Consider the following 23,344-nt stretch of genomic DNA (forward strand, 5'->3'; position numbering starts at 1 on the left):
CATCACTGATGGCTGATCTTGGAGCTAGCAGTGACCCTTTCTGACCAATTACACCTATGGGAACTGAACAGTTCCAAAGATGGGGAAATGACTCATCCACAAAGGAGATTGTTCTGTTTCAGAGCCTACCTGTCACTTCTAGCTCTCTCTATAATGTCAATGGCGTCATGCTGAGTCATTCCCAACACCTGCCAGCATTTTACAAGTTTCTTAGAAATCCAACAAGAGTTGCTGCTTGCCCTTTCCACTTTCTCAATATAACTAACTACATGTAAATAAGCCTCCCCACTTTTCCATGTGGTCTCACCTTTCTATCTCTTCTGATTCTGAAAACAATCACCTGGAATAGGTATGAGAGGCATTATCAGTTCCATGTTATAGATGAGGAAACCGAGACACAAAGATGCTAAGTGCCTCGCTTTACTGCAAGGGAGACGCAAAAGTATTAAGTCACAGCACATTGTGCTCCCAGAAAATCACATGTAGCTTTGACCCTACCCTCAAAGAGAAACCCATGTTATGTTAGAGGAAACTGAAGTTCAGGTTATCAAGTACATTTTCAATGTGGACTGTAGTGCATTTTCTCTCTGATCTACTATGGCCATGCTCACCTTCAGCAGGAACAAAAGGTCCTGCCTTGCCCAGTCCGGAGGGCTGGGCTAAGCACAGGTAGAATGTGGTGTCTAAGTGGGGCTTTGGAGGCCAAGATAAATAGGCATGTTCAGCACCTGCAGCTCACAGGCCTGGCATGCACGGGAGCTGGATTAATAGGAGCTGGAGCTCTGACCTATCCTAGGCTGGATCCTTCACTCCAGGAAGGCAATTAGGAGACTGGGGCAAAGGGATTTGCTACTGACTGGCGTTTCTAATCAGTCCTCAGCTTCTAATTAGGCTTCTGCAATGTCCAGAGGAAAGAAATCTTCAGAAAAGGGCCTCTGCAAAGTTTACTGTCTCAATTCCTCCTCACTCAACCTTCATCTTGTCTGGCAGCCTCCTCCGTAATCCAGCCTCACCTTGGGGATGAGGGAGATACCTCTGTGTTCTGCTCTCTGAGGAGCTGTCATCAACCCAAGGTGACCCCTTTCTGGCCAATCTCATTTACAGAGACTGTGTGAAGTCCCAGCAATCTGCTTACTCATTTATTCAGCTAATATTTAGTTAGCTATAGATAAAGTACCCAGAGCAGTGTCTGGCACATCGTATTTTTTCTATCTCTGTTTAACTCATTGAGTCTTTATGACAATCCTATGGGGTAGATACTATTTTTATTCTATGCTACAAGTGAGGAAACCAAGACTCAGAGAGGTGAAGTAACCACTCATGGTCACACAGGTAGTAAGAAGAAGAGCTGAGACTGGAACCAGGGGAGACAGGCTCCAGATCCCTTACTCTTAACCACTATCCTATACTGCCTAGTGTAATTTAGCTGACTGTAAATACAAATTATTTCATATAGAAAATTTGGACAATGTCAAAGTCTAAAAGAAGAAATTTAAACCATTGAACCATTCCAACAAGCACTGTTAACAGTTGGAGGAAATACACTAGAACAGAGTTATTTAGAACATAAGCTCTGCAAGTAGATTGCTCTACCTTGTGGATTGAAGTGAGTTATATCACTTCTCTATGCTCACCTCCTGGGATGGTCAGAAAATTGAAGATGATACATATAAAACACTCAGAACTGAACCTAGCATTAAGTTGGTGCAAAAGTAATTGCGGTTTTGCCATTACTTTCAATACTACTAATATCCTTCCAGAATTTTCTTCTCTAGGTGTTTATATATTTTTAAAATTGAAATCAAAGTTTATATTGCATTTTTATACTATTCCCTTAGGGTGAGTTTATAAGAAGAAAAATAACTGTTATAAAGTTTCTCAAGTGGGAGAGGCCTATAACCCACCCTGATACCCTGAAAAGTACTAAGACCTCTCATTGGACAGCTCATGAATGTTGGCGGCATTGAACACCATATCCTGAGACTCCATACCCTAAAAGTCTATGTGACCACAGGAAAAGAAAAAACTAACTCCCAATCTCGATGCAACACTGGTGAGATTGCCTTCTTCTAATATACCACGTGCTGTTGAACAATCTCAAAGGTAGTCAGAATGCTCAAAACTCTTAGGTAAAGCAGAAACCTCCACAAACAAAAAAAAGTTTTATATACATAAAATTATATAAAACATTGCTATATAATGTTATAAATATTATGTAAAACACTGTGATATATATCCTTCTAATCTTGACAGAGGCAATTATGACACATTTAATTTAGAAAACTTATTAATAAAGATATATATATTTATTTCTTATCCTTACATGTGATGGAGAAAATTTATATCCCAAAAAATGTATATTCCTCATCCTGCTATTTTGCTATGTCTAACACTAACAGCCACCACTGATGACATAGTCCTGTCCACCAGGAAGACCCTTCAGTGCTTTATGGTGGTTTCCACACAGGCCAGCTCCCCACCCAGGCCAGCTGAGAATAATTTACATCCCTGAACCTCTGTGGAGGTCTGAGTTTGAATCCCTTACCTCAGGGGAAATTCCCCAGCTTCCTATGTAGATCAGTGGTCCTTCTGAGCTCTAGCCCTGCAGCATTTAAGAGCCAAAATACGTGTGTGCACAGGGAGACATTTATAGCATTCAAACTCCAGGCTCCTCACATCCAAAATAACCTATTGCACCTAAGCAATTTGGGTCACTTTGGTATTTTCAATTTTTTATGATGAAATAACAGTACCATAATTATAGATCTTTATAGATGCTAATAATTACCTCCTTTATAGATGTTAATAATTATATCCTATTATAGACATTAATGATTATAGATATTAATGATTTTAATCCTAGGAGTAATTTCCTAGAAATGGAACTATGGGGGAAAAGGGCATTTTTTTTTTTTTTTTTTTGAGACAGTCTTACTCTGTCACCTGGGCTGGGGTGCAGTGGCGTGATCTCAGTTCACTGCAACCTCCTGGTTCAAGCAATTCTCCCACTCAGCCTCCCAACATAGCAGGCGTGTACCATCACACCTGGCTAATTTTTCTTCTTTTTCTTTTCGGTAATTTTTTAGTAGAGACAGGGTTTCACCATGTAGGCCAGGCTGGTCTCGAACTCCTGGCCTCAAGCAACCCGTCCACCTCGGCCTCCCAAAGTGCTGGGATTACAGATATAAGCCACCACACCCAGCTGGGAAAAGGGCACTTTTATTTTTAAGGGTCTTCATGTGAATTAGCCAACTGAGTTCAAGATGCTCCCCAGCACTCCAGCGTAGGAAAGGAACTGTTTGCCATCACTCCTGTTAATAATGAATATTATAATTTTCTTTCAAATATTTGATGATTCTGTAGGCAAAAAGTATCTCATGACTACATTAATTTTTTGTGATTTGTATTGCCCTACCTATTATGTTAAATTTTTTTCATATATTTAGCCATTTCTATTTCTTTGTAAATTCAGAACTCATATATTTTCCCCATTTTTCTATTGAATTGTTTACCTTTTCTGATTGAATTATAGAAACATTAAGGCTCTCTTCTCTCATTGTTTAATGAATATTTATTGAGTGCCTAGTGTAAATGAAGAGTTGTTCTAGGCCCTACAGATGCAGCAGTGAACAAGGCAGACTCAAGGAAGAGCATTAGGACAAATACCTAATGCATGCAGGCTTAAAACCTAGATGACGGTTTGATAGGTACAGCAAAGCACCATGGCGCATGTGTACCTATGGAACAAACCTGCACGTTCTGCATATGTATCCCAGAACTTAAAGTAAGACAAAATAAAATAGACTCACCTGTATTTATATATATCAGGAAAAAATAAACACAAAATAATTTGAAAAAAACAGGAAAAAAAGCTCTGCCCTCATATAGCTTACATTCTAACAGGCAGCAACAGAGAGAGTCATGTTATAAAGAAATAGAGCAGGATGCTGTGACAGAAACTATTTGGAGTAGCGACAGAGAAAGGGAACTTCTGGAGGTCAGAAAACGTCTTGTTGATGGGGTATTTACACTGAGACCTGCATGAAAAGAAGACACAAGCACACCTTCTTGAGTGACTAGCATTTCAGGCAGAAGGAACGGTAAATGCAAAGACTCTGAGGCCAGAATATGCTGGAGTCTCAACAAACAGATAGAAGACCAGTAGGAGATCAAGACCAGAGGGAGGCTGAGGGTAGATCACAGATAATCATATAGGCCACAGTAAAAATATCAGGTTTGAGTCTAACTGCAATGGGAAGCCAAAGGAAGGTTTTTAATAGGGAGCTTACAGAATCTGATGTAGGTTTTAAACAATTTCTCTTGATTCTATGAGAAAAATGGATTATAGAGAGGCAAGAGTAAAAGCAGGAACACATTTAGGAGGCTATTATGGGAGTGTCCAGAGATGAGGGATACCAGAAGAGGTAGTGCTAATGTTCTACTTACACACACACACACATGTACACGAATTGCACTGCCTGGCCGTTTGTGGTTGGTTTAATCGGACACTGTGGCAACCACCACTGTTGAGATGGCGGATGGGCCGTGGAGACGGTGGATCCACCTGGGTTCCTGAGATACTCTGATAAGCAAACCTGTGAGAGATATGTACCTGGAGCAAGAAATAAATCTGTGCTGTTTTAAAGCACTGAGATTTTTATGTTATTTAACAGTGCAGCATAACCAAGGATAATCTGGCTAAAATACCTGAATAGTGGGAAATGAAAAGAAATGAATGAATTTCAGATGGTATGAAGTAAATCTAACAGGACATGCCTTCCGTGTATGTCATAAATACCCTTTTAGTATTTGATTTGCCTTTTTTATTTTTACGTGATGTTTTGACATACAAAATTTTTAACATTTTTTGTAGACACATAAAATTTAGTATTATATTTGCTTTTTTATTTCTATGCAATGTTTTGACATATGGAATTTTTAACATTTTATGTTGACACATACATATGCCTTTATGCTAACTTTCTGTATTTTTAGGTTTAAAAAAGTACATTTCCACATTTTCTTTATCCATTCATCTCGTTGATGGGCATTTCCACAAAAAAATTTTTTTCGTGTTAAGTAAATATCCCACTCTAAGCGATGACAAAGTGACAAAGATTCACTTACATTTTCTTTATACCATGTGACAGATCTGACATTTGTTTTGATACAAGCTGTGAGATACAGTTCAAACTTCTCAATAGGTAACAGTCATTTCACTATCAATGATTCAATAAATGTTTCTTTCTTCACTAATGCAAAATACCACCTTTATTATATACTAGCTCCTTGTGGATACTTGGATTTGTTTCTGAGCTTTGCAATGTGTCCTATTGATGTATCTACCAATTCTTACATCTGAAAAACATTGTTTTAATTATGGAAGCCTTATAGTAAGTTTTTTTTTTTTTTTTTTTGAGACAGAGTCTCCGCTCTGTCGCCCAGGCTGGAGTGCAGCGGCGCCATCTTGGCTCGCTGCAAGCTCCGCCTCCCGGGTTCACGCCATCCTCCTGCCTCAGCCTCCTGAGTAGCTGGGACTACAGGTGCACGCCGCCAAGCCTGGCTAATTTTTTGTATTTTTAGTAGAGATGGGGTTTCACCGTGTTAGCCAGGAGAGTCTCGATCTCCTGACCTTGTGATCCGCCCGCCTCAGCCTCCCAAAGTGCTGGGATTACAGGTGTGAGCCATCACACCCAGCGCTTTATAGTAAACTTTTATATCAGGCAGGTTAATTGCTGTCTCCCTACTATTCTTTTTTTTTTTTTTTTTTTTTTTTTTTTTTTAGTTTTTCTTGGCTGTTTTCACCTGTTTACTCCTACTATTCTATAAATATTGAAATATTTTTTCTAATAATATATTGTTTTTCTAACAAATCCTCACACAGAGATTATGAAAGTGACACCCTTTTCATAATATCTAGTGATACTCATTTTGACAGTTTGGTGTACACTCTTCTAGATATTCCAGTGGCTGTATAAACATGTAAAACCATGAATACTTCAGAGTTGGTGTCAAAACTGTTTTTCAATTTAAATGGTAGAAAGCCAGATAAAATTGACTTAAAAATTTAAAAGTGAAATTTGTCGATGTAACCAAAAACACTTTATCTGATGGCTCCAGACAAGACTTGCTTCAGAAATTCAAATATCCTCAGGTTACAGTCTTGGAGTTTGGGGCTTTCCAAAAGTCCGAACACCGTCAGACCTCAGTCTTCCTTTCTCCCTATCTTAACTTTTCTCTGGGCTATTTTCACTCATTCAGTGGCATCATGAAGCCCCAGATATAAATACTCAGAAGTTTATCAGGAAAAAAAGAGCATCTTTAAGTATCCCAGTTAACAGATCAGTACACCCACCTACAGCTGCTATGAGTATTGGCTGCTAACAGCTCACAGCTCTCCTTCTCTGGAGAACTGCCATTAGCTAGGGGATCCACTTTTCCCAGAATGCCTGGGAAGTCACACCACTTAGAGGCAGCCCACAGTCAATGGATGCTTGGTGTGGGCTGCAAAAAGCCAAATCCCTTGTCTGGAGGCAGAACTAGGCCCGTGGCATAATCCACATTCCAGAGTTCCTCTAAGAATCAGGCCACAGGTAGACTCCAGCTGAAACTACAGCCTACCTCTTTGCTTAGCTATTTCCTGTTTCATTCACTCCTTTACAGGTTTCTCCTTCAAGCATTCCCTCAGCGAGGCACTTGCCAAAATTCTGTTCCGGGTCTTTTTTTAAGGAAGCTAACCTAAGATGCATCTCTTCCCAGAAGTCCAAACAGAAGTTCTGGCGTGAGGCCGGGCATGGCGGCTCATGCCTGTAATCCCAGCACTTCAGGAGGCCGAGGCAGGCAGATCACTCGAAGTCAGGAGTTTGAGACCAGCCTGGCCAACATGGTGAAACCCCATCTCTACTAAAAATACAAAAATAAGCCAGGCGTGGTGGTGTATGCCTGTAGTCCCAGCTACTAGAGAGGCAGAGGTGAGAGAATCGCTTGAACCTGGAAGTTGCAGTGAGCCGAGATCACACCATTGCACTCCAGCCTGGGCAACAGAGCAAGACTCTGGCGCAATGCTTAACAATAACAATAACACTATTAATGATAACAATAGTAATGATTATGTTATACATCAAAGCACTCTAGATGCCCCATTGTGTCAAAAGGAGGAGAGGTAATATCTACTGTATAGTCACCCCATTCTACAAGTTCCCCAGGGAATGTTGAATGGAATATTCTTATTACTGGCGTATTCCTCCACCCTGTCCCAATTACCACTCTACCTTCTATACCATCCAGGAAGTATTAGAATACACTACATACACTCTTACCACACAGTTATTTCAATAGATATTTAATTACAGCAACTGATAATAATTACTGTCCAAAAATGCATTGGAAGGTAGAATTTCCTGTGCTAACTGCCAGGAGTCCTGATCTGTGGTTGCCACCCTTCTTTGTAACATATTCTTGCATCATCTGGCATCTGCAGTTACAAAAACCACCCCAGTTAGGCTGAATGCTTGCTAATTTCCAAAGGGTTTTATCCCAGCCATGTTACTCAGAAGCAAACGGAGCACATGGCTTCTTTGAGATTTCTTCTGCTGGAAGAGCTCTGATCCTACAATAATGAGCCAATGAAAGCTTACGAGACACAGAGAGGTTCTACTGAATCAGGACCCAAGTTATTACTAGGAAGAAAGATGGGTTTTCCAGGAACCCACAGTCCAGCAGAGGAGATGAGACTATTCACTAAAGAATAATTATGAACAATGTTAGACAAGTGGAGTTCAGTGCCAAATTATGTGGTTCTAACAAAGAGATCGTGGGTTTCAGAGATGAGGGAAGAGACAAGAGCTAGAGTGGTTAGAGAAAGTTGACCATGGAAACCCTGGAAATGGATCTTTAGGGAAGGTGAGCTGACAAACTCCTCAGTGTAGATATGCCAATAATCACTCTTCCTTGAAATTCTGAGCAGACAATGCAGCCAGGTTTCAGCCCCTGATATGGGACTTGACATCAGGACTAAGGATGAGTGCATTGTAAAGAGAACTTCACCAGGAGTCCTAAGATCTGAGTTCCAGTCCTGATATTACCACTGAGTAACTTTAGGAATGGGGAGCCAATGGCAAAGAAAAACCAAGTTCATTCCCAGCAGAGTCTGCAGTTGAGCTTTGAGACAAACAAGGCTTACGCGTTTTCATGAGCTCCCATAAGATTTGTTTTTATTCTCTCACAAGTGTGCAGAAGCTGAGATAATGAGCGTCTGCTGAAGTGTGGTCTCCCTGACCGGGCTGGCTTTTCTCTGGAGTCTCAGGGGCCATCCCAGGTGCTGATTCATAATTCAAGGAAACCCACGAGATCACTGCATCCCTCCCATAAAACTATCCACAAAGGCAATTGAAATATCCCACTAGTTTGCTTAGTAAGAAGAAAACCTAAAGTCAGTCAGCTACATACGTCTATTTGAGCAATCTTAGCTGCTTTCTACAAAATGCTTAAATAACCTTAGATTAGCTTCACTGCAAGCCCAAGATGAATCCAACTGAATTATTCCACCAGGTAATTAAGACTTAATTATTACCTTGGCTCTGAAGTAAGGTCCATGCAAACTAGAGAAGGTGAAACTGGGCAGAGAATCTTACCTTTGTCATCAGAACTTGTTGTCTGATAAGACCATGATCAGACTGGGATATCAGCTCTTATGTGAAATATACAAGTAAGACTGGATCAGTTTTGTGTGTGTGTGTGTGTGTGTGTGTGTGTGTGTGTGTGTGCGTGTTTTGGTTGGGGGGAATCTACAGCTTTAATCTCTCTGGGCTTTTGTGTCACTAGGTAAATTTTAGAAAATATAAATAGTTTCATGTGGGAGGCATGGTACTAGACTGCAGAGCTTAGACAAGAGATTTTCCTGTAAATGACTCCACTTTCTGTAATTATGCTGGAGTAGAATTAATCATATGTACTAGGACTCTGGCTTTGGAATAAGATAGACCTGGATTACACTCTGGCCTTTTTCATTGACCAGTCATGTGACCTTGGACAAGTTACTTAACTATTCAGAGTCCTAGTCTCCTCAGGGACAAAATAATACACTGTTCATAAGATCATTGTATAAATTATATGAACTAATGTGTGTACAATGCATAATATCATGATCAGCACAGAGAAGATGTTCAATAACTGGTTGCCAGGATTAGGAAAAGCAGCACAGCATGTTGGTTCAACACTCCAACTCTGGGGTCAGAGAACCAGGGTTAGAATCTAAACATCTTTTCTTTCTAGCAGTGAAACCTCAAGCAAAACATTTAATGTCTCTAAACCTTCGTTTCCTCATCTGTAAACTAAAGATAAATATTTATCTCTCATAATGTTATTGTCAAGTTGAAAGGAAATGAAAACCTTTAAAGTGCTTAGCATCTACCTGACTTGGAGCAAGAACTCAGTAAATGTTAACAACAATATTTCGAGACACCGATTTCAGTAAGGTGAGAAACGTTAACTTTGTTGAGCTCCTTCACTCTCCCCAAGGGACTCGATCTTTGGAGGCAAAATGAAGAACAGTTTGGAGAACGTCCCAAGTTAAAGTAAGTATAAGGGTTGGGGACCATCCCTTCTGTAAAGGGTTCCTCCTGAATTAGAGGAGTCTTTTTCCCTATCCCCTCCAGAGGTCGCATATTCTTTTATGTCACATATTATAATTTAAATATATCACAAGTAATATTATCAACCTATAAATGTTCCTAGACTTTCTTAAAAGGGTCACTGGCCATAAACCATTGCTTTCCCTTTCATAAACTGTCCTGGGTTCAGGGAGTCAGTTGTTTCTCTCTACTCTGGGCCTCAGCCAAGCTAATGGTACCCCAATCTCCTTCTTAAACAAGATCACACAAAACTGGGTGTCACCAGTCTGGTCCTAATATTTTTCCCTCTGGGAAATATTTTGAAAATTGCCTTTCTGGAAAATAAGCAAACTCTACCATATTAGATAAAAATCCATTCTAAGTTTTCAGGAATCATTATTATATTCTCATTTTATTATTGAAAAAATTGAGGTTCCAATTCGTTGAGCAGTTTTCCAAGGGTATATCAAGAGGGATATGGTCCAACTAAGTCTCTCTCAAGTTATAAAGAAAGAAAAAGAAGAATAAACATGGACCACAAAGAACTCCAAAATCAGTCTTTATACTTGACGCCCATAGAAGTTGAGTATTTGCCTGATGGTTTTAGAGAGGCACTTTGATTTTAAAGGTTTGGGGCTCGGGTCTGCAGAAAGGATCTTTCTCATCCCCTAAGAAGAGAGCATGATAAGATGGAAAGAATACAGAATTTGGAGTTAGAATGTCCTATGTTCAAATGTCTGTTCTGTTCCTTCTTAGGTATATAACAAGTTGGACAACTTTCTTAACTTCTCTGAACTCCACTTTGTTCATCCACAAAATAGTCATAGCTATACCCAGCTTGGAGGGCTTTAGGAAGGACTAGAGCTAATGTATGAAACAGGCCTTGCATGCATGTGCCACAAACTCAGTGTGATAGCATCTGCACCCCAACAGTCTGCCACCTAATCTCTGGTCAGGAGCCTTGAACAACTGTGTCTCTAATCAGAGAGACCCCCAGGAATTAGCCATGAGATACATGTAAGATGGACTACAACAATTTCAGAATTAGATGCTGAGAAAGGTGTTGAAATTAACCAAGTTTTCTCATGATTTGAAGGTAAAAAAGCTCTGACTAACTGCAGGGATATTTCTTTGGTTCCATAGATTATAAAGATATAGGAAAATGCAGGGAGACAACAAAATAAATTTATTGCTAAAAGGATTTGCCATCAACTAACTCTTCTGCTTCTACTTTCACTTGGAAGTAATTTTAGACAAATTAATCTCCCAAAGATTTAAATTCCTCATTGGTAAAAATAAGATCATAATATCTGCTTACAGGACTGTTTTTGGAATTAAATAATGTATGCAAAGCACTCACAGTCTCTAGTAGAATTGATAAGTAAAATATGTTATAAGCATACCAAGGAAGATCATAACAACATCAGAAAAAAAAAAAAAACTAAATTTTCCAAAATTACATAAACAAATCACAAAAATACGGTGTATGCTAAAAAATGGGATTTATGTCACAATGTACACAAATTTTAAAACACACCATAGCCACTATATTTTTAACATACATATATTTGTAAATAAATATGAAAAGAATAAACATGGAAGGATATGTATTTTGAATACACTAGAGTGCACCCCTAAGAGGAACAGGGGAAGGAGTAAGAATGAGGCAGGACTAGCAAAAATAATAAAATAAAATGAAATGAAAAAGAGCCTTGCCCTGACCAGTGATGATGGTTTATCAGGAACTGAGGAATAAAAGCCATTCAATTTTTTACCTAAGATCCCATAATATTATGTTTAGGTAACTATGAATCACTTGAATAGTGCTTGCATTTCTTTATATACTCAGTATTTAGTAGCTAAAGAGCCTAAATACCTAGACATATAAATCATGGATTGTGAGAAACAAAAGATTTAATGGTCATATAATCTAGCTCTGCCATATCATAGAACAGAAAGTGAAGTCCACGTTGAAGGGAAAATAAACGTTTGAAGGTTACTCAGCTAATGAGTGCCTGTCATAGAGGTGACAACCATAGAGCTTGAACCATACCATGAAGGCCTTCCAAAGAAGCTGACTTATCCCCAGACCCTGCTGCTGGAGCAAGGTGGATGGAATAGCCCTAGGACATGTTTGACGTGATCTGTCAATGTCTGTCTCCCACTAGGACCCTGATTAGAGCTGAAGTAAGCTCCAGACCCAAGAACAGCTACCATGAGCCCTTTCATGAAAGTGTGTGCTGCTTGTCTCTCTCTACCCATGTGGTGAATAAAGCAGTCACAGTGATTCTACAGATGGGGCCTCATTACAAGTTCAAAACCTCTTCCTGGCAGGTCCCAGTGGAGTTAGACCTTAGGTGAAAGGGAAGTAAAAGAGGGATCCCATGGAAGCCAGAGGACCTGCCTGTTATCCCCATGTCAGCAGACAACTAATTAGTTGACTTTGGGACAAGTCATTAACCTCTCTGTCAGTTGTCTCAATGCCAAAATAATTACAATATCTATCATGTCCACTTTACAGGGGTGTGGAGGCAATAACAGACATTTATGGATATAAAATGTATGAAAGAAGATAGAAAGAGGTATTATGATTAGTTTTTACTACTGTGGATTTTATCAAAAATAGCAACCCCCATGTTGCCACAGCAAAGAAAATTCCTTGTTGTGCTACATGGAAAAAGAGTTTCTTAACAATCTAATTTTTATATTCATGGCTTCATCAAACATAGTTCTAGATTCAAGGACTCTGAATTGGTAGATTCCAACCTAAGGAAATTGGGGGTGTGAGATGAGGGAGGCCAAGCAAATGGTTCAAGGGGAGCAGTGTAGGATAATGGAATCTGGAGACTTGGGTGTGGATCCTGGCTCCTCTACATGTGGGTCAACAGATGGTTTCATTTCTCTAATCTCCATTTCTCAAACACAAACAAGACTAATGTCACCTGTCCAGTAGGATTGTTGCCAGGTTTCCATAAAGTATTGTATATGGCAGGTCATGGGAGAGTAGAGATGCCTTTGAAAAATAAGAGATGGGAACCTGGGCTTCCATGCAAAGACTCCCAAGGAAGACTTTAGGCATTTTAATGAGTATACTGGATGGACTTGGAACATGGTATTATGCAGTATTACGAGGTGACTCAAATCTGTACCATATGGCAACAGGAAATCTTAGGAAATGCAAAATTTCCATGACTCAAATATAAGCAAACTAAACATAATTATTTTAACCAATTTGGTAGATCAAAAGAAGGAGCATTCATTTGACTTGACGTTTGAAAGACTCTCCCAGAAGAAGAAGTTTAATGACATTTCCTTTTCTGTGTATCCAATCACAATATTTAGTCTTTTTGTGTATGGCGTGTATGTAGTCATAATAGAGAAACACAACTTATTGATAGTAGAATCAACCCATAGTCAAAATATACAGAAGACTTAAATTAGCAAGCATTCCCATATGAATGGGATAAAAGACTGATTTTTTTGTTAATGAGGTGGAAGGGAGAGGAGAGGAAAGAACAAGGGAATAATTTCTTCATCTTACTAAGGATCAAATTTACTCAGTCAAAAAAAAGAATATATATATATATTATTGAAAGAAAGATACAAATATATTACACGAAGATAGCAATATTAACAAAGTTCATGTGGGGTAAATGGACTATGTTTCAGAACAGAAAATCAATAGCTACCATCTAAAATTGATGGTAATAGCAACAACAAAATTAGCCAACATTATTTAACTCTATGTGCTGGGCACTGATCTACACCTGTTACAGGTATTAACTTATTTAATATTTAAAAGGCTACAAATTGAGTTCAGTGTATACGACTCGGGTGATGGATATACCAAAATATCATGAATCACCACTAAAGAGTGTATGAACCAAATATCACCTGTTCCCCAAAAATGTGAAAATAAAAAATAAAAAGTTATATTCAAATTCAAAAAAGATAATAAATCTATTTTCTCTTCCTTAAAAAAATTAAAAGAGCCCCACGACATAGGCATATTTTTCTGTGTTACAAATGGGTGAATATGTTATTTTAAGAATGTATGAACTCCTCTACCCAACTTTGATTTAATGAAAAGTTGAGGCACAAAGGGGTTAGGTAACTTACCCAAGGTCAAAAAAAGGTAGCAAGCCCATGAGTTTGAACACATTATTTACAATCATATTGTATAAATAACCAAAAACATTTTTAATGCAATATGTTGACGATGATGGCCTCTGAGATGGGGTGGTGATGATTAAAGTAGAAAGACTTTTTGTTAGCAGTTAATACTATTCGACTAGGCAACTTTTTTACTGCCCACTGAATAATTATATAATAAGACTGAAAATATCAATGTGTACTATAAGGGAATGGTGGGCAGGAAGAACAGATTCATCAGCTTCCAACTTGTGAAAGGCTTTCATGAGAAGAAGTGATTAAAATTGCTGTGAGAATCTAGAAGGGGTAAAACTAAGGCCAGTATGTGAAAGGTACAGAAGGAGAAACCCTAGGTCCAAAAAGAGAATCAACAGGTGGAACTGTTCGCAGATGGAGACTCATATGACAACTGAGTGACCGTGTGGTGGGTATACGGTAAGTGAGACTCCAGCCCCAGATGGGATTGGAATAGATGCTATCTAGGTCTCTTCCAAAGCTGAGAACTGTGTGCCTCTTATCTTTACAGAAATTTCCAAATGTAAACTAGAATTAATTTGAATCAGAAATACCAGCTTCAGGCTCAGTTCCATAAAATGCAAGAGATGTCCAAAGAAAATCAGCCAGTTTCAGAATTTCTTAAAAACAAGCTTTACAAATAGGCCCAGAATTATAAGCCACACTTCCATCATAGAGGGAAATATTCTGTCCTTCACTTCTGAAATTCTTTTTATTTCATTCTCATCCTCAGACCAACAGTCATATTGTCTCCATGGCCAAGAATAATCTCACCACAGTAACCGAATTCATTCTCATGGGCTTTATGGACCACTCCAAATTGGAAATTTCCCTCTTCCTGGTGTTTCTGAGTTTCTACTTAGTTACCCTTCTTGGAAATGTGGGGATGATTATTTTAATCCAAGTAGATGTCAAACTCCACACCCCAATGTACTTCTTCCTGAGCCACCTCTCCCTGCTGGATGCCTGTTACACCTCAGTCATCACCCCTCAGATCCTAGCCACATTGGCCACAGGCAAAATGGTCATCTCCTACGGCCACTGTGCTGCCCAGTTCTTTTTCTTCACCCTCTGTGCAGGTACAGAGTGCTTCCTGCTGGCAGTGATGGCCTATGATCGCTATGTTGCCATTCGCAACCCGCTGCTCTATATCGTGGCCATGAATCCCAGATTCTGCTGGAGCCTGGTAGTAGGAACCTATGTCTGTGGGGTGTCAGGAGCCATGCTGCGTACCACGTGCACCTTCACCCTCTCCTTCTGTGATGACAATCAAATCAACTTCTTCTTCTGTGACCTCCCCCCACTGCTGAAGCTTGCTTGCAATGACACAGCAAACATCGAGATTGTCACCATCTTCTTCGGCAGTTTTGTGATTTTGGCCAATGCCTTAGTCATCCTAATTTCCTATCTGCTCATCATCAAGACCATTTTGAAAGTGAAGTCTTCAGGTGGTGGGGCCAAGACTTTCTCCACATGTGCCTCCCACATCACTGCTGTGGCCCTTTTTTTTGGGACCCTTATCTTCATGTATCTGCAAAGTGGCTCAGGCAAATCCCTGGAGGAAGATAAGGTCTTGTCTGTCTTCTACACAGTGGTGATCCCCATGCTGAACCCTCTGATCTACAGCTTAAGAAACAAAGATGTAAAAGACGCCTTCAGAAAGGTCACTGGGAGACTCCAGGTGTCCCTGACCATGTAGATCTGAGTGAGAGGAATTTTGCTTTAGTCCACTTTTTTCCCATATCAATATATCCTAATAGGCACCATTACTATATGCAACCTATACCTACAAAAAGAGAAGACAGAAGATAGGTACCACCAGGCACACAGGGAAAACTACAACTGTGATGAAATTAGTTTCCAGTAATTCCATGTTCTTTCTTCTTATCCCCTTCTTCCGCTTTCAATCCATTCCTTAGCACTCAGCAGTCTCTTGCTGTTCTCTAATGTCACAACTTATAGAATCTCAGGTTCTGGGAGTCTTGAGTTTATTTCACTCATAAAGAATTTCATATTCTTTGTTATTTTATGAATATATGAACTCCTCTACTCAACTTTGATTTTATGAAAAGTTGATCCTCATTGCCTCTCCATATGGAAACATAGCTGATACTGACTTAACTCTTTGTAGAAAATTATAGCTATAAATTGTTCTATTGGAGAACAAGGGTTTTTTGTGGTATGGATAACCTGTCAACTCATTATAAAGTAAATGAAAAGAACCTATGAACCCAGTGAAATTTCTAATCAGAAAAAAATAGAGTAGATCGGGAAAGGGTGCTTTCTTTGGACTAGTCTTCCTCTAATGTCTTCCTAAATGGTTTCTAATATCTGCAGGACTATAATATCTTCTTCTTAAGTGACAATTCTCTAGATTCTGAATCTCCAATTTCTTTATTTTTTTCTCCTCCTAAACACAGTGCCTGCCTCATGACAATTACTGCTCTCAGGCTTGTTCCCAGCATCTGCAAAGTCAACAATGATAGACCTGTAGCAAGTAGTCACAGTTGATACTACTTTCTCAAGTAAAAACAGCCTCTATGATTACAGAAGTAAGCAATTATTGTCCACATCGGATGGTGAACTCCTTGAAGACAGGGTCATAATGGTTCATTTAATACTCTCTTCTATATTGCTGCTTCTGGTACACTAAAAACTACTATACATTTATGAAAGACATTAAAGAAGAGACAAATAAATAGAAAGACATCCCACATTAGAGTGTAAACTAGTTCAACCATTGTGGAAGACAGTGTGGCAATTCCTCAAGGATCTAGAACTAGAAATACCATTTGATGGATAAATTCCTGGACACATACACCCTCCCAAGACTAAACCAGGAAGAAGTTGAATCCCTGAATAGACGAATAACAGGCTCTGAAATTGAGGCAATAATTAATAGCCTACCAACCAAAAAAAGTCCAGGACCAGATGGATTCACAGCTGAATTCTACCAAAGGTACAAGGAGGAGCTGGTATCATTCTTTCTGAAACTATTCCAAGCAACAGAAAAAGAGGGAATCCTCCCTAACTCATTTTATGAGACCAATATCATCCTGATACCAAAGCCTGGCAGAGACACAACAAAAAAGGACAATTTTACACCAATATCCCTGATGAACATCGATGCAAAAATCCTCAATAATATACTTACAAACCGAATCCAGCAGTACATCAAAAATCCTATCCACCAAGATAAAGTGGGCCGCATTTCTGGGGTGCAAAGCTGGTTCAACATACGCGAATCAATAAATGTAATCCAGCATATGAACAGAACCAAAGACAAAAACCACATGATTATCTCAATAGATGCAGAAAAGGCCTTCGACAAAATTCAACAGCCCTTCATGCTAAAAACTCTCAATAAATTAGGTATTGATGGGATGTATCTCAAAATAATAAGAGCTATTTATGACAAACCCACAGCCAATATCATACAGAATGGGCAAAAACTGGAAGCATTCCCTTTGAAAACTGGCACAAGACAGGGATGCCCTCTCTCACCACTCCTATTCAACATGGTGTTGGAAGTTCTGGCCAGGGCAATCAGGCAGGAGAAGGAAATAAAGGGTATTCAATTAGGAAAAGAGGAAGTCAAATTGTCCCTGTTTGCAGATGACATGATTGTATATCTAGAAAACCCCATCGTCTCAGCCCAAAATCTCCTTAAGCTGATAAGCAACTTCAGCAAAGTCTCAGGATACAAAATCAATGTGCAAAAATCTCAAGCATTCTTATACACCAATAACAGACAGAGAGCCAAATCATAAGTGAACTCCCATTCACAATTGCTTCAAAGAGAATAAAATACCTAGGAATCCAACTTACAAGGGATGTGAAGGACCTCTTCAAGGAGAACTACAAACCACTGCTCAACAAAATAAAAGAGGACACAAACAAATGGAAGAATATTCCATGCTCATGGATAGGAAGAATCAATATCCTGAAAATGGCCATATTGCCTAAGGTAGTTTATGATTCAATGCCATCCCCATCAAGCTACCAATGACTTTCTTCACAGAACTGGAAAAAACTACTTTAAAGTTCATATGGAACCAAAAGAGCCCACATTGCCAAGACATTCATAAGTCAAAATAACAAAACTGGAGGCATCATGCTACCTGACTTCAAACTATGCTACAAGGCTACAGTAACCAAAACAGCATGGTACTGGTACCAAAACAGAGATATAGACCAATGGAACAGAACAGAACCCTCAGAAATAATACCACACATCTACAACCATCTGATCTTTGACAAACCTGAGAAAAACAAGAAATGGGAAAGCATTCCCCATTGAATAAATGGTGCTGGAAAAACTGGCTAGCCATATGCAGAAAGCTGAAACTGGATCTCTTCCTTACACCTTATACAAAAAATAATTCAAGATGGATTAGAGACTTAAATGTTAGACCTAAAACCATAAAAACCCTAGAAGAAAACCTAGGCAATACCATTCAGGACATAGGCATGGGCAAGGACTTCATGTCTAAAACACCAAAAGCAATGACAACAAAAGCCAAAATTGACAAATGGGATCTAATTAAACTAAAGACCTTCTGCACAGCAAAAGAAACTACCATCAGAGTGAACAGGCAACTTACAAAATAGGAAAAAATTTTTGCAATCTACTCATCTGACAAAGGGCTAATATCCAGAACCTACAAAGAACTCAAACAAATTTACAAGAAAAAAACAAACAACCCCATCAAAAAGTGGGCAAAGGATAGGAACAGACACTTCTCAAAAGAAGACATTTATGCAACCAACAGACACATGAAAAAATGTTCATCATCACTGGCCATCAGAGAAATGCAAATCAAAACCACAATGAGATACCATCTCACACCAGTTAGAATGGCGATCATTAAAAAGTCAGGAAACAACAGGTGCTGGAAAGGATGTGGAGAAATAGGAACACTTTTACACTGTTGGTGGGACTGTAAACTAATTCAACCATTGTGGAAGACAGTGTGGCAATTCCTCAAGGATCTAGAACTAGAAATACCATTTGACCCAGCCATTCCATTACTGGGTACATACCCAAAGGATTATAAATCATGCTGCAATAAAGACACATGCACACGTACATTTATTGTGGCACTATTCACAATAACAAAGACTTGGAACCAACCCAAATGTCCATCAATGACAGACTGGATTAAGAAAATGCGGCACATATACACCATGGAATACTATGCAGCCATGAAAAAGGATGAGCTCGTGTCCTTTGTAGGGACATCGATGAAGCTGGAAACCGTTATTCTGAGCAAACTATCGCAAGGACAGAAAACCAAACACCTCATGTTCTCACTCATAGGTGCGAATTGAACAATGAGAACGCTTGGACACAGTGTGGGGAACATCACACACTGGGGCCTGTTGTGGGGTGGGGAGATGGGGGAGGGATAGCCTTAGGAGAAATACCTAATGTAAATGATGAGTTAATGGGTGCAGCAAACCAACATGGCACATGTATACATATGTAACAAATCTGCACGTTCTGCACATGTACCCTAGAACTTAAAGTATAATTTTAAAAAAAGAAAGACATCCCACATTCATCAACTGGAAAACTTAATATTACTAAAATATTCATTTTATCCAAAGCAATCTACAAATTCAATGCTATTCCCATCAAAATCCCAATGGCATTTCTTAGAGAAATAGAAATTGCATATGGAACAATAAAATACCCAGAATAGCTAAGGCAATCTTGATAAAGAAGAATAAGCTGGAGGCATCACATTTCCTGCTTACAAAATATAGTAATTCAAACAGTATGGTACTGGCATAAAAATAGACATACACATCAATGGAACAGAATAGGCAGCCCAGAAATAAACTCACACATATATGGTCAACTGATCTTTGACAAAGGTGCCAAGAATACACAATGGGGGAAAAGACAGTTTCTTCGATAACTGGTGTTAAGAAAACTGCATGTCCCTATGCAAAAGAATGACATTGGACCCTATCTTATGCACACACAAAAATTAACTCTAAATAGATTTAAAACTTAAATGTAAGACCTGAAACTGTAAAACTCAAAAAAAAAAAAAAAGGAGAAAAGCTTCATGACATTGGTCTTGCCAATAATTTCATAGATAATGACACCAAAAACACAGAAAAAAAATAAAAAATTGACGAGTGGAACTATATCAAACCAAATATCTTCAGCACAGCAAAGGAAACAATCATCAGAGTGAAAAAGCTACCCAAAGAATGGTAAAAAATATTTGAAAGCCATCTGTTTAATAAGAAGTTAATTGCTAAAATATATATGGAACTCCAGCAACTCAATTATAATAAAATAAATAATACAATTAAAAAATGAACAAAGGAACTGAATAGATATTTCTACAAAGAAGACCTACAAACAGCCAACAGGTATATTAAAAGGTATTCAGCATCACTAAATCATAAGGGAAACGCAAATCAAAACTACAATTAGATAACACTTCACACCTATTTTGAAGGCCATTATTTAAAAAAAGATAGCAAATGTTGATGAGAATATACAAAAATTGGAACCCTTGGACATGTTTCAGTGTCCAAGGGGGTGGAACATGTTTGTGGGGATGTTAAATGGTACAGCCACTATGGGAAACAGTAGAGAGTTTCCTCAAAAAGTTAAAACTAGAATTATCAAATGATCCAGCAGTCCCACACCTGGACATATATCCAAAAGAGTTTAAATTAGGATCTCAGAGAAAGATCTGCACTCCCACATTCATTGCATCATTATTCACAATAGCCTAGACATGGAAACAATCCAAGCATCCATCAACAGATGAATGGGTAAACAAAATGTGGTATAGACAAAAAACGGAATATTAGCCTTAAAAAAGGAAATTGTACCATTTGCTACAGGATGATGAACCTGGAAGACATGTGCTTAGTCAAACAAGTCACAGAAGGAAAATACTGTATAATTCCGTTTTTATGAGGTATCTAAAATATTCAAACTTATAGAAGCAGAAAATACACTGGTGGTTGCCAAGGCATGAAGAGAAGGGGAAATGGGCAGTTGTTTTTGAGTCGATATGAAGTTACAGTTTAAAAAGATGAATAAGTCCCAGAGATCTACTGCACAACCTAGAGCCTGTGGTTAACCATACGGTTTTGTACACTTGAAAGTTTATTAAGAGGGTAGATCTCATGTAATTGCTCTTCCCACAACAACGGAAAAGGGACAAAAGGAAACTTTTGAAGGCGGTGAATATTTTTGTTATTTTGATTTTGGTGATGGTATTATATGTAAGCATATAACCAAACTCATCACATTTTATATATTAAATATGTACAGTTTTTGGTATATCAGTTATACCTCAATAAAGATACAAATTAATTAATTGCAGCTTCAGAATAAATCTTACAGAGCATTGTCATCATTTCATTTGCATGTCATGGCAACTTAAATGGTTGAGTAATAAAGTACTATTAGTGTCTATTTTACCTTCTCTACACAATTTCTTAAAGATAATGTCTGGTTAACCGGGGGTGTAGATGCAGAATTACATAGAATTTATAATAAAAGTGGACTTGTATCCTCTCTGCTATTTAATGACTCTGTAAATTACAGAAAAAAAAATCTACCTTCTCAGAACATCAGTTTCCTCAAATCAAAAAAGAAAAATATTTCCTACTTGAAAGAATTGTTATACAACTTAAAGATGATGAAAATTAATTTGTAAGTTTGGATTAGTCAGAATTGGTTAGGTTTTCTGTAGCAACAATCGACTCCAAAAAAGTATGTTATTTATTGTTCATAATGCTTGACTCAGGCAAATTGACAGGGGGCTCTGCTTCATGTAGCCATTCAGGCACCCAGGATTAAAGAAGCTCCACCATTTTAACAGCTGTACTGTCTGGAACATGCAAACTCCTCAATCACCAGAGCAGAGGATAAAAGACTACAAATTTACACATGGACATTTACTGCTTCAGTGTGTTGGTTAAAACTAGTCACATAGTCCTGCCTCACCAAAAGGAGACCATTAAAGATAAAACAAAAATGTTACATTGGCTAAGGAATACTGACTCTCCAAGGGATTCTCTGTGGTTACAATTATTAACATTCCAAAAAATCATGAATAATCAGATTACTTTTTTATTGTTCATCTTATTTCCTACAAATCACTGCTCCCATATTTGGGGAAATTATTGTGTTTTGCCTGTACAAAAGCTTATTTTGTATAGGCAAAATATACTTATTTTTGGATACCTCAGATGGTACTGGAGAAGATTTGGGAAAAGGCAATTTTAGGGATAGGGGATAAAGACTTCTGTTTTGGGTATGTTTTACATTAAAAAAAACAAAAAAAAACAAAAAAAAAATACCAGCCAACTGAGAATTGACCTTTCTCTGCCTCTCATCCTTCTTCTTCTTTATCCACGGGCTTCTTTCTTTTCTTTTTTCTCCACTCCTTCTGTTCATATGGCAGGTCATGGCCTTGTACAAAATACAAGTTTCATGTATTTTAGTTTTACTCAGTATACATTTTTTCATATTTTTGGCTTCAGACAGTAAAGTATTTTAAACTACATTGTATTTCACTAATAGTATTCCCGGAGAAGGACTCTGATTAATTAGGTTTGGTTTAGATGCCAATGCATGTTTAAATGAAATCTGGCCTAGTAGCAAAGAATGTTTTGTACAAAATAACTACTCCAAAAGTATCCATGCTACCGACGCATTGCATACACATGCACACCCTTGCCTGAGAACCAGTCCAGTGAGCCCATCCCTGGCAAAGGCACACCTCTGCTACAACAAACTCTCAAAGTCTAACCCACTGAGACACTCACAAACACTTCTTCTTAACAGCTGAAGAAGCTGTTAAAACATACTACTGTGTTTACCCAGAATCAAAGCCAATGCATCCTGCCCAATTGACATCCTAGGTCCCATTTACGGAAATAATTATTTCCTTATGAAAGGTACTCCAGTAAATTGAAAGAGGTGACTATTCCACCAGATGCACTGATAATGTAGTAGCATGAGAAATATTAAGAAGTAAAAAATATGCCGGGCGCGGTGGCTCAAGCCTGTAATCCCAGCACTTTGGGAGGCCGAGGCGGGCGGATCACAAGGTCAGGAGATCGAGACCATCCTGGCTAACACAGTGAAACCCCGTCTCTACTAAAAAATACAAAAATCTAGCCGGGCGAGGTGGCAGCGCCTGTAGTCCCAGCTACTCGGGAGGCTGAGGCGGGAGAATGGCGGGAACCCGGGAGGCGGAGCTTGCAGTGAGCTGAGATCCGGCCACTGTACTCCAGCCTGGGCGACAGAGCGAGACTCCGTCTCCAAAAAAAAAAAAAAAAAAAAAAAAAAAAAAAAATTTTAATTTTCCATTCACAGATCTCAAAAAATGAAATTTATGAAATGCCAAAAAAATCAAAACAATAATCTTCATGAAATTCAGTGAGATACAAGAAAATATAGATACGTAATTCAACAAAATCAGGAAAATAATTCATGATCTGAGTGAAAAATTTAACAAAGAGATAGATGTCATAAAAAATCATGAAAAAGAAATATTGAATGCTGATATGATTTGCCT

At 38.5% G+C, this 23,344-nt stretch overlaps 2 protein-coding genes across 2 annotated transcripts in view; one reads left to right on the top strand and one right to left on the bottom strand.

Moving 5' to 3' along the window:
* Positions 1-23,344, bottom strand: part of LOC117080919 (olfactory receptor 9Q1) — a 152,004-nt gene that overhangs the window by 57,248 nt on the left and 71,412 nt on the right. The gene's annotated exons all lie outside the window — the stretch shown is intronic.
* On the top strand, positions 14,504-15,477 carry LOC117080921 (olfactory receptor 9I1). Its single transcript, XM_033206369.1, has one exon. The coding sequence runs from the start codon at positions 14,533-14,535 to the stop codon at positions 15,475-15,477; it is 945 nt and encodes a 314-aa protein (XP_033062260.1). The 5' UTR covers positions 14,504-14,532.

The sequence above is a fragment of the Trachypithecus francoisi genome, unplaced genomic scaffold (assembly GCF_009764315.1).
Source record: "Trachypithecus francoisi isolate TF-2019V2 unplaced genomic scaffold, Tfra_2.0 Lachesis_group8, whole genome shotgun sequence".
Classification (NCBI taxonomy): domain Eukaryota; kingdom Metazoa; phylum Chordata; class Mammalia; order Primates; family Cercopithecidae; genus Trachypithecus; species Trachypithecus francoisi.

Excerpts from the sequence above, each read along its gene's own strand:
- LOC117080921 (XM_033206369.1), top strand. The coding sequence starts at position 14,533 with ATGGCCAAGAATAATCTCACCACAGTAACCGAATTCATTCTCATGGGC.